This window comes from Symphodus melops (assembly GCF_947650265.1).
Source record: "Symphodus melops genome assembly, chromosome: 23".
Classification (NCBI taxonomy): Eukaryota; Metazoa; Chordata; class Actinopteri; order Labriformes; family Labridae; genus Symphodus; species Symphodus melops.
In genome coordinates, this window is record NC_136713.1 from 440998 (window position 1) to 455278 (window position 14281).

A 14281-nucleotide genomic window follows, 5' to 3' on the forward strand; every position below is an offset into this window, starting at 1 on the left:
CGGGGAGAACGAATGAAGAGTGAAACCACCTCCCGCTGGTTCATGTTCAGGATGGCTTCAGATGGGTCTCCTTCCTCCTGTTGCCAGTTCAGTGTGTTCATGTCTCATTGGCTCCTTGTGAGCGTGTTTGACCTCCTGCCTGCCCCCCCCCCCCTCCCTGTACCGACCTGGACTCTATCAAACTCCCTGAGTCTGCACCTGGTCTTGATAATAAGAGAACAACAAGGCTCACATTGAAGAGTTTCCCGCCTTGTAAAGTGTTGCACAAATTGTGCTGCTGTCCCTTCACAGCGAGGAGGTTGCTGGTTTGAATCCCTGTCTGTCAGGAGCCTCCCCCGTGCATGGCGTGGGTCCTCTCCGGCGTCCAAACACACACGCTGGTGAGATGACCTGCTGACTCTGAATGTGATTGTGACTGGTTGTCTGTGTCTGGATGGCAGCTCTGTGATTGGCTGGAGGACAGTCCAGGGTGTAACCCCCGCCTCTCGTCCAATGACAGCTGAGGTCAGCTCCAGCCCTCGTGCAACCCCGAACGGGAAAAGCGGTAAAGATAATGGATGGATGTTGCAGAAATAAACATGTCCCACCTTAAAGACGGTGACTGTCATATGAAATCAGTCCAGCAGAGGGCGTCAGAGACAACGTCCGACTGAGGAGAAAGTTTTAAAGCTCGTCTCTGATCATCTGAATCTTCTTGACCTGCAGGAGAAACAATTAAAAAAAAAACTTGTTCCATCTCTAAAGATCTGTAGATAATTTAAAGACTCTCACCTGTGCAAGAGTTTATGTTTTAACAGAGAAGGGGCGTGTCCTCCACTCATTCACTCTCCTTTCTTTGTATTCCCCTCTGAGGCCCTTTTGATCGCCTTGTGTGGGAAATGTGCTCTAAAACAAACTCGTGGTTTGCGAGCCAAATGGCCCCCTCGAGGCCGTCCCAGCACGCAGGGACACGCCAACGCTGCTCTCTTGAAAGAGCAGAAATCGGTGAATGAACTCGAGCGCGCCCGACCCGCCAGGTTGTCGACAAAAACAGCTTTTCAGAGCTGTGGACACACCGAGTGCCCCGGCATTATCCGCCCCCCATTGATAAAAACCCAGAATGCTGACTCGGCTGAACCGCAGCCAGTCCAACGGCATCTACGTCCGGTCTGGAGCGTCCAGCGACCCCCAAACCCCCAACAACCTCCCCAACCTGCCCCTAAATCAGCCTCCGTCCCGGCCCAGTTGCTCTTGGCCTGCGGGAGCACGGAGCGGCTAAGCCCCTGTGCTGGAGCGCCAAAGCCCTGCAGGATTAGACTAATGCAGGCGGCGGGAAGCCACTGCTGGTGAAACAACAGGCCTGGGAATCCATCCTCGACTCACGCCTACATGTCCTGTTGGATCAAAATGAGGGTTACATAACTTTTTATATGGAATGGAAATGAAGATTTCAATATTTAGCACCAAACATAAGGAGCTAATAAAAGCTCGAGGCCCACGCAGAGGTGGTGAAACCATAAAAGAGAGGACGAGTCTGGGTGCAAAATAAACCTGGTGGAGATATTCTCCTCAGCTGACCAGTCAATGATCCCAGTCTCTTCGGAAGAGGGGGAGGAGTCAGGGCGAGGCTGTGATTGACAGGTCAGCATCAGGTGAGCAGACTCAAACTTAAGTGCTCTCTGTTCGCCATCCCAGTTAGCCTGCGCGAGGCGCCGTGTCCACCTGGCCGCGCGCTCGGGACCCGCTCGAACCAAGCGTTTTGTGCGCATAGAGATAAAAGCGCTGCGCATTCATCCCGTCTCCATGACAACAGTGGCTGTGTGAGCGACACTGCTCCGTCGCTGTTTTACTGCACGATTTGGAAAAGAGCGCCGGTGACAGCTTCCAGCGTCGTCCAATCAGTGATGACCTACTCACCGCGCGGGGGGCTGGGGGGACTGTAAGGAAGTGACCATATTTGGAAAAGAGGGTGGAGCTGGAGAGGAGCAACTCTTGCCCAAATATGGTCACTTCCTCTTGACGTCATACAGGTAATAATATCGCTTGTTTTTATTCTCCAAGTTTAAATTCTGGTGTTGACGAGCTCCTATTGGCTCCTTGTCTGTGCTGGTCGTTGGTCGTGGTCGTTGCTTTGTTGCCCCTCGCCTCACCCACACAGTCAGAACAATACAGCAGCCCTGTCACTGACAGAACAGAGGTGTGTGTGTGTGTGTGTGTGTGTGTTTGATGCTCGACCTCTCAGGTAAACTTCAGTTTGCTTCCTGGCCTCCCTGTCTGCCTCCTCCTCCTCCTCCCTCCTCTTCGGCCTGCAGGGTTTATTTTGGCAGCCAGGGGTGTCTGGTCTGTGTGGCACAGGGTCTGGACCAAGCGCCCCCCCCCCCCCTCTTCATCCTCAGGCCTGATTCTGCTGACGGGGCCCAACCCACCATGAGATAATGCCATTCCAGAGGGATCGTGGCTAAAGCCCCTCTTTCTGGCTGGCAGGTATAAAAAGAGGAGGCGGCTGTGGAGCAGAGGACGAAGCACGCCGCTAACTCTTCTTCTCTTGTTGCTCTTCATCGACGCTCTGTTCTCTCTTCTTCCTCCCTTCGTTCTCTCTCCTGGACTCTGAGCTGATCCTCCTCCGAGCTTCACCACACTGTCTGCAGTCACTATGGATATTGCCATCCAGCACCCCTGGTTCAGACGCGCCATGGGCTCCGTCTACCCCGCTCGACTCTTTGACCAGTTTTTCGGGGAAGGCATGTTCGACTACGACCTCTATCCCTACGCCGCCTCCACCATCAGCCCCCACTACAGACACACGCTGTTTCGCAGCTTTTTGGACTCGTCCAACTCCGGCATGTCAGAGGTAACGAGAGCGGCATCAACAAGTGGCTGAATGAATATGATGATGCTCCACATGATGCTGTTTGACAGATTTGAAATGTGTTTTTACAAAGAATATTACTGATGGTCGTCTGACTTCCATCCTGTGTGCTGATCGTTTCCAGAGATCGCGTTTTCTGAACGCCGTAGATGCTAACGCTCCTGAACAGATCTAAGTTTGGACCCTTTGTCTGTTTTCCCCTCAGGTGAGGTCCGATAGGGAAAAGTTCACAGTGTACCTGGACGTCAAGCACTTCTCCCCCGACGAGCTCAGCGTGAAGATCACCGACGACTACGTGGAGATCCAGGGCAAGCACGGAGAACGACAGGTGGAGCATCCCGTCTCTTCAACATTAAACATTAGAGAGAGTTAATGAAGTGATCAGGGCGACTCAGATGATTAGAAAACATTTAAAGCTCAGCGGAGAAAATCTGGTGTAGTTCAAACACATCGACCTGCAGAGAGCTGCTCCCCTCGCTTCTGATCTCAATTTAAAGGTCACAGAAAATGTGTGCTCAAACAGGCCGTTTGGAGATGTTCCCCTTCATGACATCACAAAGGGCAGTAGCCCCTCCCCCAGGTGGGTGACACTCCCACAGCTAGGTGTTTGTTCTGCCCTCTGAGTCTGCCTTCTCACCGTAAACAATAGGACATGGAGCCAGAAAGCAGCGAGTACACCCGAGCCCTTCCAGAGAGGGGGCGTGGTCAGACACAGCTCATTTACATATTTAAAGCTACAGACACAGAAACAGCCTGTTCTGAGCAGGGCTGAAATAGAAGGGTTTATAGACATGATCAAATACAGGATCAGAGTGGATTTACAACAACACCCTTCACACACAGATAGAGATAGATAGAAGCCTACAAAGGGGTCAGTACGCTGCTGATGGTCTCACTCTGTAGTTTAGGGGAGTAGGAGAGGAGTTAGGGGCGGGGCTACCTGTGACCTTCACATGGTGACCTGATAAATGTCTTGTTTGGACTGAAAGTCCCTCTCAGGATCGGATTCTTTCTTAGCTCAGCTGATAACGTGTAAAGCTTGTTTTATCATTAGCCAAAATTAGCACCCCAGCTAATTATGCTAACAACACCTTAGCATCTCCTAAACCCGCTCCCTCCCGTCCAGGTGTTTCCAGCTCCAGACTTTAAGTCTCCTTCTTATACACGCTCTTTGATTAAAGAGGATTTATTTTTGGAGTGTACCATCATTAGGTCGTCACCTGACTCTGTCATCCTCTCGCTGTATTTCCAGGACGACCACGGATACATCTCCCGCGAGTTCCACCGTCGCTACCGCCTCCCCTCCAGCGTCGACCAGTCGGCGATCACCTGCACCCTGTCAGCTGACGGCCTGCTCACCCTGTGGGGCCCAAAGCTCAGCGGCGGGAACGAATCCAGCCGCAGCGAGCGCAACATTCCCGTCACCCGCGACGACAAGCCCAACGCCGCTGCCTCCTCCTAGAAACACAGCGGTGGCGATGCTGCATCGACTTGGACGGACGACCACAGAGTCTCCCTCCTCCACCCTTTGGGCTTTTTCTTCTCTTCTCTCCGAGGACTTCTGCGTCCTCGCCACTTTCTCCTCTGTAGGTTCTTCTTAGCACTAAGTATTATTAGTATCGTCGTTTGGAGCTCGGCACAAGTCTCCCCGTGAGGATGGTGACGTGAGGGGCGGCTGGAGTTTTCCAAGAGAAACCCCACAGACGGATGAGACGTTCACTGCTGGTTGTTTGATGGTCAGAGCGAGCCCTCTGACAGGTGCAGGTGGGAGGGGTTAAGCCTGGAGGTAAAGGTCCCAGATGTTCCATCAGTGAGGCCTCACGGCTGTGCTCTCCCCTCTCGTCTTACACATCTCCTGTTCTGTAGCGTAGGCCTCGTTTGATGGATACCTGCTCGTGACTGAGAAGTCCATACTAAAGAAACAGATAATAAAGCTGTACAATTAACCAGAAACTCCTGTGTGGATTTATGTCTCTCTCTTCTCATCAGCTTTCAAATGGTGCAGCTGTCCGGGTTGATTCAAAGAGTTTTATTATTATTATTATTATTAAAGTGTGGAAAGTGGGCTAAACGAAACTGCAGTTCCATAAATGGCCACTTGAGGGCCGTCACTGAAACCGAGTCAGTACCCACAGAGCTTCATGCTAAAACCAAAGTGAACGAGTGACAGCTCGTTTGTTTCCAGGTGAATCTTTCTCCATCTCTTCCTGCGGTCCCAAAACGCCAACTCGTCCACGGGACTTATGTCTGCAGCGCTTCAGTTCGATAGACGCCTTCACGAGTGTGAAGCAGCGTGAAGCGTCTCGGGTGTCTAACACGGTTGATGAAACATGAAGATGGCGCTCTTAAAGTTTGCAAACAGGAACTTTAATACGTCTTGTATCTGCAAGAGAACCATTCTTTGAACAGTGCAGGTAAAAAAAAAAAAAAGCAAATTTACAGGTTAAATATGGCGTGCAGAAAGCAGCACGACCATGGAAATCATGAACAGAATCCACGTTCACAGCTCCGACTCTTCTTCACCGTCGACTGTTCTCAGTCCCGTGTTACCTGAGCGAGCGCCTGCAGGTCCTCCAGAGTCTGCTGAGCGGTCTCTCTCAGGCTGGGCTGCTTGCTGGAGGCCAGCCCGCTGACCCGAGCCTGGAGTTCTGGATCCAGCAGAGAAGAGCCCAGCAGGAGCAGCACCTCCTCCTCCAGCAACACAGACTGCAGGAGACGCAGCGAGTGCAGACACACCTCCCAGTCTCCGTCTGACACACACACACACACACACACACACACACATGATCACAAGGTGTTAGAGGTGCAGGACACACTCAGTGGGTCCTTCTTACCGTCCAGCAGGGTCCAGATGAGGGGCAGCAGTCCGGGGTTCTCACTGATGTACTTCAGTCCTTTAATACTGATGCTCACGTTATACAGAGCCATCAGCATCAACCTGCAGACCAACACACACTCCTTTACTGACATGGCTGCTGCAGTGAGGTTGCTGGTTTGAATCCCTGTCTGACAGAAGCCTCTCTGCGTGTTCTCCCCGTAGGTGTGAGTGTGTTGCTTTAGTGTTACCACAGTTCAACGCACACTTTGAGTTTGGGGAAGACTCCCGGTTTCATCAGCTCCATAAGTTTCATCAACGTGTCCAACAGCACGTGAGCCGAGCTGCACAGGAAGTCCCGCCCACAAGGTACTGCTGCGATGTCTGATTGACAGGATAGAGAAGAGGGTTGTGGAAGACTATTCATCTTAACGTGTGTGTGTGAAAACACAAGTGTGCTGCGGAGCAGGAGCTGTGAGCTTACTGGTGATGGTTCCAGCTACAGCCAGAACAAACTGGTGCTCCTGGGAGTTGTGGTCCTCAGCTTTCACCTCCTCATCCAGGGAGCTGACGAAGCTCTCCAGAGTCTGAGCAGCGACCAGCAGGAAAGACTGCAGCTTCCCCTGAACCATCACAAACACACTTCAGATACACGGGCTCCGACTTTTTAAAGGACCAATCAGAGAGCTGTTATCTCCCTCTATGGTCAATCAGCCAATCAGAGAGCTGCTCTCTCCCTCTGTGATCAATCAGCCAGAGAGGACTCACGTCAGCGAGCCAGTGTGTGACCGTCTGCTCGCTGGTGGAGCAGCTCCACAGCAGGCTGCAGGATGCAGAGCCCAGACTGGAGCAGAAGTCTGCCTGCTGCTGCAGCTCTGCTCCACTCTGCCACAGCTGCTCCCGCATCAACAGCTTCTCCTTCACACACACACACACACACACACACACACACACACACACACACACACACACACACACAGGTGAATGATTAACTCAAACTGTGGTGTGACAACAAGATGAAGGACGGTGTGCATGACGCTGGGGAACGCCCAGAGACTTCCTCAAGGTTTATTTCTCTCTTTGTGAGGACATTCGTGATGTCGCTCGCCCTCCATACCTCTCTCTCTCTCTGACACTCTGTCTGCACTGCGTCCAGTCGGGCCTGCAGGTGAAGACACTCCTGTCTCAGCTGCTCCTGTTCTTGTGTGAACTGCTCCTTCTCTAAACACACACACACACACAACAAGTTCACACGGATATCTACACATTCAGCCAACTTCAATTTGCCGTGTCTTCGTGGTCGGGCTGTGATTGGTCCATTCCAGGTCAGTGCTAGGACCTGGTGGAGTCCATGACTGTAATGGCTGGACTGGTAACAACACTTCATGTTATTAGGAGGACCCCTACTGGTGAAAGAAGTGAAAACAGCCACATCATTTGTGGCTGTGGGTCTAGATACACACGGATACGAGCTAACAAGTCGCCCCCCCTTATCACAGTATCGTCTGCCTCACAGGTGTCATTTTAATCAAAGCGTACCTGTGTGAGCGGCCCGAGCTCTGTGCAGCGTCTCCGTCAGGTCTCTGTTCAGCACTCGGGGCAGGAACTCTCTGAGCTGCATCACTTCTGTGGTCAACTTGTCCAAATCTCTTCTCCTCACTCGCACAAAACCGTCCTGAAAGAAAAACAACAACGTTGACAATATTTAGCAGTGTGCTGCCATTTTCTTCTTCTTCAGATGGCGATGAAATAACCCGTCCTCGTCCCTACTCTGTCTGTAATTGGCTGGTAAGCACTAACTAAATATGCAAGAGGAGCCTCACATGTCCCAGTTTATAACAGGCCCTTTATCGTCTGCTGGATGGGCCACTTTTGAGGAGGGAAATTAAGAGCATACCCACTGATTTTAGCACGGCTACTCCACTGTCTAAGAACTGTCAAATATATCACTTCAAATCTTTAGTGTGGGAAATGACAACACAGGCTGTTTCAAGCGTGAACTTCATCATTTTGTCCCCAGCATTGATTTAGAGCAGCTCGATGGCGGTCTCTAGAGTCTGCTGAGGCCTCGGGCAAAAATCCATTTGGGGCCCTCCAACCAGCGTTTATCGACCAACAATGTCTGCCAGCGTCCCAAAGTGTATTCCTCTTCCTTTTTTCCCTGTTTCTTTTTTCCTTCCTGTAGAGCAGGACAACCAAGAGTGCAGGAAGATGGAGTTTTGTCCTGTCATTGCAGAATTTGCACATTTTCAGGTCACTGCATTCAGTTTATGTTGGTAAGCACTCAGGGGGTCTTGGTCTGGGTCTTCATAGTCTGAGGCCCGAGCCGTTTTCTGCCTTTCCTGTTGACGGTCTTACAGACACATTACAGGGTGACCAAACATCCTCTTTTTATGCTTATTTGTTGAGCAACCGGAATCTGCTGGGAAAGATCAGTTCTACAGCAAAATATGGATGGGCAGGATGAAGAAGAAAAGCAGGATAAATACGACAAAAAAAAAAGATTAAAAGTAGATCATTTCTCTTTGTTAAGTTAGTATCTTTGTGAGACTGTTTTTAATTTATTATTTATCTTATTACCTTGAAAAGGGAGATATTTAAAGCTGGATTTTCTAACACAAAGAGGTCATATTTTCACATTATTTCTTTAAAAAGAGAGCTATTATTACGCAGGTAATAATAGGTAGTTACATATTTGATTTGATTTTATTACAGAAGTTAATTTTGCACCATTGAGGCATAATAAAGCATGATCATAAGCCTCTGAGAAGCCTGTCTGAATTTGTGTCCCAGGTGTCCTATTTTTTGGAAATCAAAACATGGTCACCCGACATTAGTATTCACTTTTGTCCAGTACATAGCCAGTTAAATGCTCCTTACAGCAGCTTCAAGGTGTGTTTCATGAAAGCTGAGTTTACCTGTTGTCTTTGAGTTACCTTATCTCCATGGAGACCAAGAATGAAGGATTTCCCGCCTAAAGATGCCGCCATCTTGTGGTCGTTTCGTCAACTGCGTAGTTTTTCTGCTTCTTCTTGACTTTCAAGTTTTCCTAAAGGATTCAATATTAATTAATTAACGTAACCTTCGTGGTAGACAGTGCTAGCAGTTTTCACACATTAGCTTAAAAAAATAAAAGGAAATTAAAATGTAAAGTTTACAGATTTTAAATGATAACTCTTAACTAGTTACACATTCTTCCTTACTTGTAAAGAAAAAGATCTCTTCGATTTTATGGGAAAGGAGGAGGAAAAAAATTGTTTTTTTGGCTAAAATCTTTCAAATAAACGTGTAAAAAGGCCCCGCTGTTTAAATCAACTTCAGGTGTAATCTCACGCTTTGCTACCGTGTCAACCAGAGCCCCCCACACCGTTCATTTTAAACACCACTACTCAAAACATTTTAATATTCTTTTACTCTATATTAAGTATTTAAGTAAGTATTTTAGATTCAGTATTTTTGTTGATAGACGAAAAGCCCCAGTCAAATAACAGCCTACTTCTTGCCATGAGAGCGCATCTCGATGGGTAGCACTATTCCACATAACACCCTAGAGTCCAGCCCGGGTTTTCCGTGTCTCCAGCAGCCGGGCTTACCTCCTCTTCCTTTGTGTTTAAACCGTTTCCAGCCTCCTCTCTGTGACCTGGAGACTCCGGGAGTCTGAGAGAGACGCCGCTCCTGCCATCATGACTTCACTAACGTCGGCGGGTCCAGAACCGGACTTCTCATCCCCCTGTAACGACGAGGTGTTCGGGAGCAGGTTTCCCGTCCACCGAGCCTGCCGGGATGGAGATGTTGGAGTTCTGGTCTCACTCTCGAACCGGGTCCATTTGACTGCTGAGGACTCCAGCTACGGATGGACCCCTTTGCACTGGGCTGCTCACTATGGACAGGTGAGGATTAGTAAAACTACAAGCTAGATTAAGAGATTTCGCTGCAGAGATCGTCTCCTCTCAGTGTAAAACTCTGATTTTAAAATGCACAACCTACTGTAAAAAAAAAAAAGATTTTTTTTATTGTTTTATTTTACAGCAGCTAACTTAAATCACAGCTTTGCAAAATGTTTCCAAGTTCCTCAGACATGATATGACAAAGAAAAGTAGATACAATCAAGAAGGGTCAACACTTAACGTCATTTTATTGTTTTTGTAAAGTGTTTTTTTTAAGTGGTGAAGCTGCTCCGATACAGTTACGTCTAGTTGTTAATGTTCAATAAAGTTGTGTGTGATAGGGAAAAAAAATAAAAAATAACATACAGTAGCCGGTTGACGTTTTTTCATTGGCTCACGGAGAGCCAATGGCTGTCTCGGCGCCAAACGGCTCCATTAAAAACAGGAAGTAAAAATATCGTATTTTGATTAAATTATTATTATTACAATAATTTAAATAAGATGAAATGTGTTTGTTTTTTCTCTAAACTTTATTTAAAAATGTTTCGAAGAAATAGTGCAAATATACAATCAAACATTTATTTTACATAGTTTATTGATTTTACTTACTTACATGTTAAAGTTGATTAAAATAAGAATAATGAAAGATTTGAATTACTAAATACATTTTAAGGTGTGTGAAAATGTGGTGAATGTATAAAGATCAAACTCTGTTTAAGTACGTTCATTCACTGTAATTTCTATACATCACTGAAACAGTAATAATTTCAAAATAAAAGCTCTATTCATATTTAAATAAGGGAAATGTCTTACAGTAAAAGTCAATCTGTGCTCTGCAGGAGGCTCCTGTCTGTGTTCATTAACAAAGACCCCTCATTGTGTGCTGGTTCACTTCACTCAGATGTTCTCCTTTGTCCTTTTAATGACCTGCTTTCTGTGATTGTGCACACACAGCTGGAGTGTGTGGTGCGCCTGGTGCAGATGGGCTGCGAGGTGAACACGTTGACCAGTCGCTTCAACCAGACTCCCACACACACGGCAGCCTTCGGGGGACATCCTCAGTGCGTCGTGTGGCTCACGCAGGCCGGAGCCGACGTCAACAGGCAGGTCAGTCAGTCGACCATTTAAAGCTGTTTGTGCTCGACCTTCTTCGTCAGCGTTCCAACTGTTCTTTGACTGTGTTTTAAGGATTTTGTCGGCGAGGCTCCCATCCACAAGGCGGCTCGTTCTGGCAGCTTGGAGTGTATCCAGGTCCTGTTGATAGCAGGCGCTAAACCACAGTGAGTATCCAGCAGTGTGATCTTCAGGAGTGTGAGGCACAGCAGCAGCTACACATCACACACAGTTAGACATTCTGATATTGACTTTAACAAACGGAAACAGCAGACTCAAGTCCACCAGACTCCACTAACCTAAAGCTCAGATATCCTTCTCACACAGAGGAGCCAGTTGAGGTGATTAGGATGCCTCCTGGTCGCCTCCCTGTGGATTCAGTCACATCCTCCGGGTTAGACCCAGAGTTCACTGGAGGGATTCTATATCCTGTGTGGCTTCAGGAGGAGCTGGAACACTTTGCAGGGGAGAGAGAGAAGTCTGCTGTCATCCTCCTCTGTAACAAAAAGGCCTCTCTCTCTGTGTGTGATGATGTCACACGCTCAGAAGTACAACCTGAGCCTGTCGGGGTCATGCTCGGGGATTCAGCGTCAGTGATGGCAGCGGCGGTTTGTCTGACTTTTTCGCCTTGGGGCGCTTCACCACGAGACAATGGAGAGAGAGGGCGTCGAAACTTGTAGCACCTGTTACTTTTAATTTGACACTTTGTATGTGTGTGTGTGTGTGTGTGTGTGTGTGTGTGTGTGTGAACATACAGTAATGTTAGAGTTCTGTTTGCTTCCCGTCTCCTCAGTCAGAGGCATTTTTTGGAGTAATTAGCCTCAATGCAAATTCTGCACCGACGTCGACTGTCGTGTTCAGACCTGCGTGCACAACCGACTGTTTCCATGAAACTGCTCAAACACGGTGTGGGGACGCGCCCAGGGGAGGAGTCACTGCATGATTGCTGCGGCGGGAGAGACGAGTACAAACATAGAGCCAACGAGAGGTTTCCTGCCTGCTTGTAGCACGATGTTAGCTCAGGAGCTGGACGAGGTGTTTGCCGTGTTTTGGAGGGCGCCAAACAGAGTTCCTCCATAGTGTTGCTTTTAACTGCAGATTCTCTTCACAGAGCTGCAAACGTTCCTGTTTTTAGTCCGTTTGCATCTTTCCAGCTCTAAAAGTCTGAAAACACTGAAGCTAACCTGAGAGCTTGAAGTCAGCGCTGAATGAAGGAAGCATAAATGTGATTTCTTCTTCTTCAGTTTAAAGAACGGCAGCGGACAGACGGCGGCGGACCTCGCTCTCGCTCAAGGCTTCCAGGAAGGCTTCGTCCTCCTCTCCAAAACCCAGCAGCACCTGCAGCAGCAGCTCGGCGCGGCGCACGCCAACGGGGAGCAGAACGGGAACGGCGCCCTCTTTGGTCAGGAGCTGCTGAGCAGGAAGAGACTGCTGAGCGCTGCAGAGAGCGGACACATGAAGAGGGCGAGGAGGGCCGACAGTAAGAGCTGAACCTTTTTACCTCCTGATGACTGTCCCCAGTCTGTCCTCACACTCTGTCTCCTGCTGCAGGCGTGTGGCTGCAGGACGCAGGAGGAGACGAGCTGGAGAGCATGAACACGGAGTCCGCAGAGGAGATGAACTCAGGTTTGATTTTACGCTTTAATCCAACAAAATGTTTGTAAATGTAGAAAATGAACTCTGAAACATTTGTTGTTTTTAAAAAGAAGAAGAAGAAGAAGAGGAGGAGGACACTAAAGCCTTCACAAACGGTCTTCACCACACGCTGCCTTACGACCAGGACAGATCCGATCCAGCAGGGACTCCCTCGCCTGCAACTCCTCCTCCAGCCAATCAGCACGCAGCACCGCCGGCTCAGCGCTCCTTTTCAGACATGTGTGGCTCCCTCCATCTCGGCGGCAGTCCCAGCAGCTGCGTGTCCCACCGCCAGGCGTGGTGGGGGCCCGCGGGGGGGTCGGACCTGCTTTACGGACACTACCACGGCTTCGGGGACACGGCGGAGGAGCTGAGCAGCAGCCGGCTGGACCACGACAGCAGCCTGCAGGCGGAGCGGAGGTACAAGCAGGCGGTGAGCAGCAGCATCCAGCTCTACCACGGCTCCTAAACACCGCTTCAACCCAGGAACCATCCTACGCCTGATCCGGGTCGCCTTCTTTGTTACGATTATTGTAAAACCCGTTTTGATACCGAGACCACCTACAGTGGGTGTTTTTAAATCCCCCCCCAAAAAAGGAATGTAATTGAGTTTTGTTGCAGAAGACTTGAAACGACAGCTTGTGATGTTTACTGACGGAATAAATCAACTGACAAGCAGGAACTGAACGTCTTTACAGAAGGGAGAGGCGCCACCTGCTGGCCTTTTTTTTAAACTGCATCCACTTCCCTTTTTAAAAACGTCCTCTAAACAAGTCAAAGTCAGCGTTGGTCCATTGAAACTGTCTTTAGGTCCTGACGGACATTAGTAACTCAGGTTCTCTGAAAAAGGATCAAAGTCAATCTGGATCAGTCTGTAAAAACTCTAACCGAGGTCCCGATCCCATGAACCAATCACACGCCTCCCTGTCTACCCGCTCGCTCTCCATCAATGGTGCTAGTTTTAGAAAAGGAGCGACCCAGCCTTAAAACTGCCCCTCCATTAAAACCATAAACCGACTTTAATCTCCGAGTACAGTCCGTCTGTTTTTAGATTTGTCCCTAATCCTTCGCCGTAGAGGACGCACTACTCTGGATTTAGAGCGAAGAAAGGCTCACGTGTGTGTGTGTGTGTGTGTGTGCGTGTGTGTGTGTGTGTGTGTGTGTGCGTGTGTGTGTGTGTGTGTGTGTGTGAGTGACCAAGACCTGGGACCAGAGAGACTGAGACCGAGACCTGGGACCAGAGAGACTGAGACCAAGACCTGGGACCAGAGAGACTGAGACCGAGATCTGGGACCAGAGAGACTGAGACAGAGACCTGGGACCAGAGAGACTGAGACCGAGACCTGGGACCAGAGAGACTGAGACCTGGGACCAGAGAGACTGAGACCGAGACCTGGGACCAGAGAAACTGAGACCGAGACCTGGGACCAGAGAGACTGAGACCGAGACCTGGGACCAGAGAGACTGAGACCGAGACCTGGGACCAGAGAGACTGAGACCGAGACCTGGGACCAGAGAGACTGAGACCGAGACCTGGGACCAGAGAGACTGAGACAGAGACCTGGGACCAGAGAGACTGAGACCGAGACCTGGGACCAGAGAGACTGAGACCAAGACCTGTTACCAGAGAGACTGAGACCAAGACCTGGGTCCAGAGAGACCGAGACCAAGACCTGGGACCAGAGAGACCAAGACCAAGACCTGGGACCAGAGAGACCGAGACCAAGACCTGGGACCAGAGAGACCAAGACCTGGGACCAGAGAGACTGAGACCAAGACCTGGGACCAGAGAGACTGAGACCAAGACCTGGGACCAGAGAGACTGAGACCAAGACCTGGGACCAGAGAGACCAAGACCAAGACCTGGGACCAGAGAGACTGAGACATTAAGGGAGAGCGATCAGTGGTGGTCGTGATTTAAAATCCAGATCCACCTTGTCTGAGACCTTTAAAAGGTGTGTGTGTGTGTGTGTGTGTGTGTTA

The 14281-nt window shown here is 49.4% G+C and overlaps 3 protein-coding genes and 1 long non-coding RNA gene across 9 annotated transcripts; 2 read left to right on the forward strand and 2 right to left on the reverse strand.

The window, feature by feature from the left end:
* Positions 1-2475: 2475 nt before the first annotated feature.
* Positions 2476-4630, forward strand: cryaa (crystallin, alpha A). Its single transcript, XM_079336047.1, has 3 exons — positions 2476-2830; positions 3054-3176; positions 4101-4630. Exons 1-3 carry the CDS (start codon positions 2633-2635, stop codon positions 4308-4310), a joined length of 531 nt encoding a protein of 176 aa, XP_079192173.1. The 5' UTR covers positions 2476-2632; the 3' UTR covers positions 4311-4630.
* A 665-nt stretch (positions 4631-5295) lies between these two features.
* Positions 5296-9325, reverse strand: hsf2bp (heat shock transcription factor 2 binding protein). Of its 3 annotated transcripts, none has more exons than XM_079336038.1 (9): positions 9257-9325; positions 8582-8712; positions 7203-7338; positions 6781-6884; positions 6432-6581; positions 6148-6286; positions 5930-6047; positions 5683-5786; positions 5296-5598 (listed from the first exon to the last, which is right to left on the reverse strand). In XM_079336038.1, the coding sequence occupies exons 2-9, from the start codon at positions 8651-8653 to the stop codon at positions 5384-5386; spliced, it is 1038 nt and encodes a 345-aa protein (XP_079192164.1). In that variant the 5' UTR covers positions 8654-8712; positions 9257-9325; the 3' UTR covers positions 5296-5383. The 3 variants fall into 3 exon arrangements, with proteins under 3 accessions (XP_079192164.1, XP_079192163.1, XP_079192165.1); XM_079336037.1 differs by lacking the exon at positions 9257-9325 and adding an exon at positions 8853-9142 and having other exon boundaries at positions 8582-8688; XM_079336039.1 differs by lacking the exon at positions 9257-9325 and adding an exon at positions 8853-9023 and having other exon boundaries at positions 8600-8688.
* A 21-nt stretch (positions 9326-9346) lies between these two features.
* ankrd10a (ankyrin repeat domain 10a) lies at positions 9347-12787 on the forward strand (the record flags this gene model as incomplete). 4 transcript variants are annotated; one of them, XM_079336031.1, is made up of 6 exons in its annotated part: positions 9347-9553; positions 10505-10657; positions 10739-10830; positions 11908-12143; positions 12215-12289; positions 12370-12787. In XM_079336031.1, 6 exons carry the CDS (start codon positions 9347-9349, stop codon positions 12765-12767), a joined length of 1161 nt encoding a protein of 386 aa, XP_079192157.1. In that variant the 3' UTR covers positions 12768-12787. The 4 variants fall into 4 exon arrangements, with proteins under 4 accessions (XP_079192157.1, XP_079192158.1, XP_079192159.1 ...); XM_079336032.1 differs by having other exon boundaries at positions 12373-12787; XM_079336033.1 differs by having other exon boundaries at positions 12376-12787.
* Positions 12788-12883: 96 nt separating this feature from the next.
* Positions 12884-13955, reverse strand: LOC306818454. The gene is made up of 3 exons (XR_013778195.1): positions 13888-13955; positions 13720-13846; positions 12884-13600 (listed from the first exon to the last, which is right to left on the reverse strand). It is a non-coding gene; the product is annotated as an uncharacterized lncRNA (long non-coding RNA).
* Positions 13956-14281: the final 326 nt, after the last annotated feature.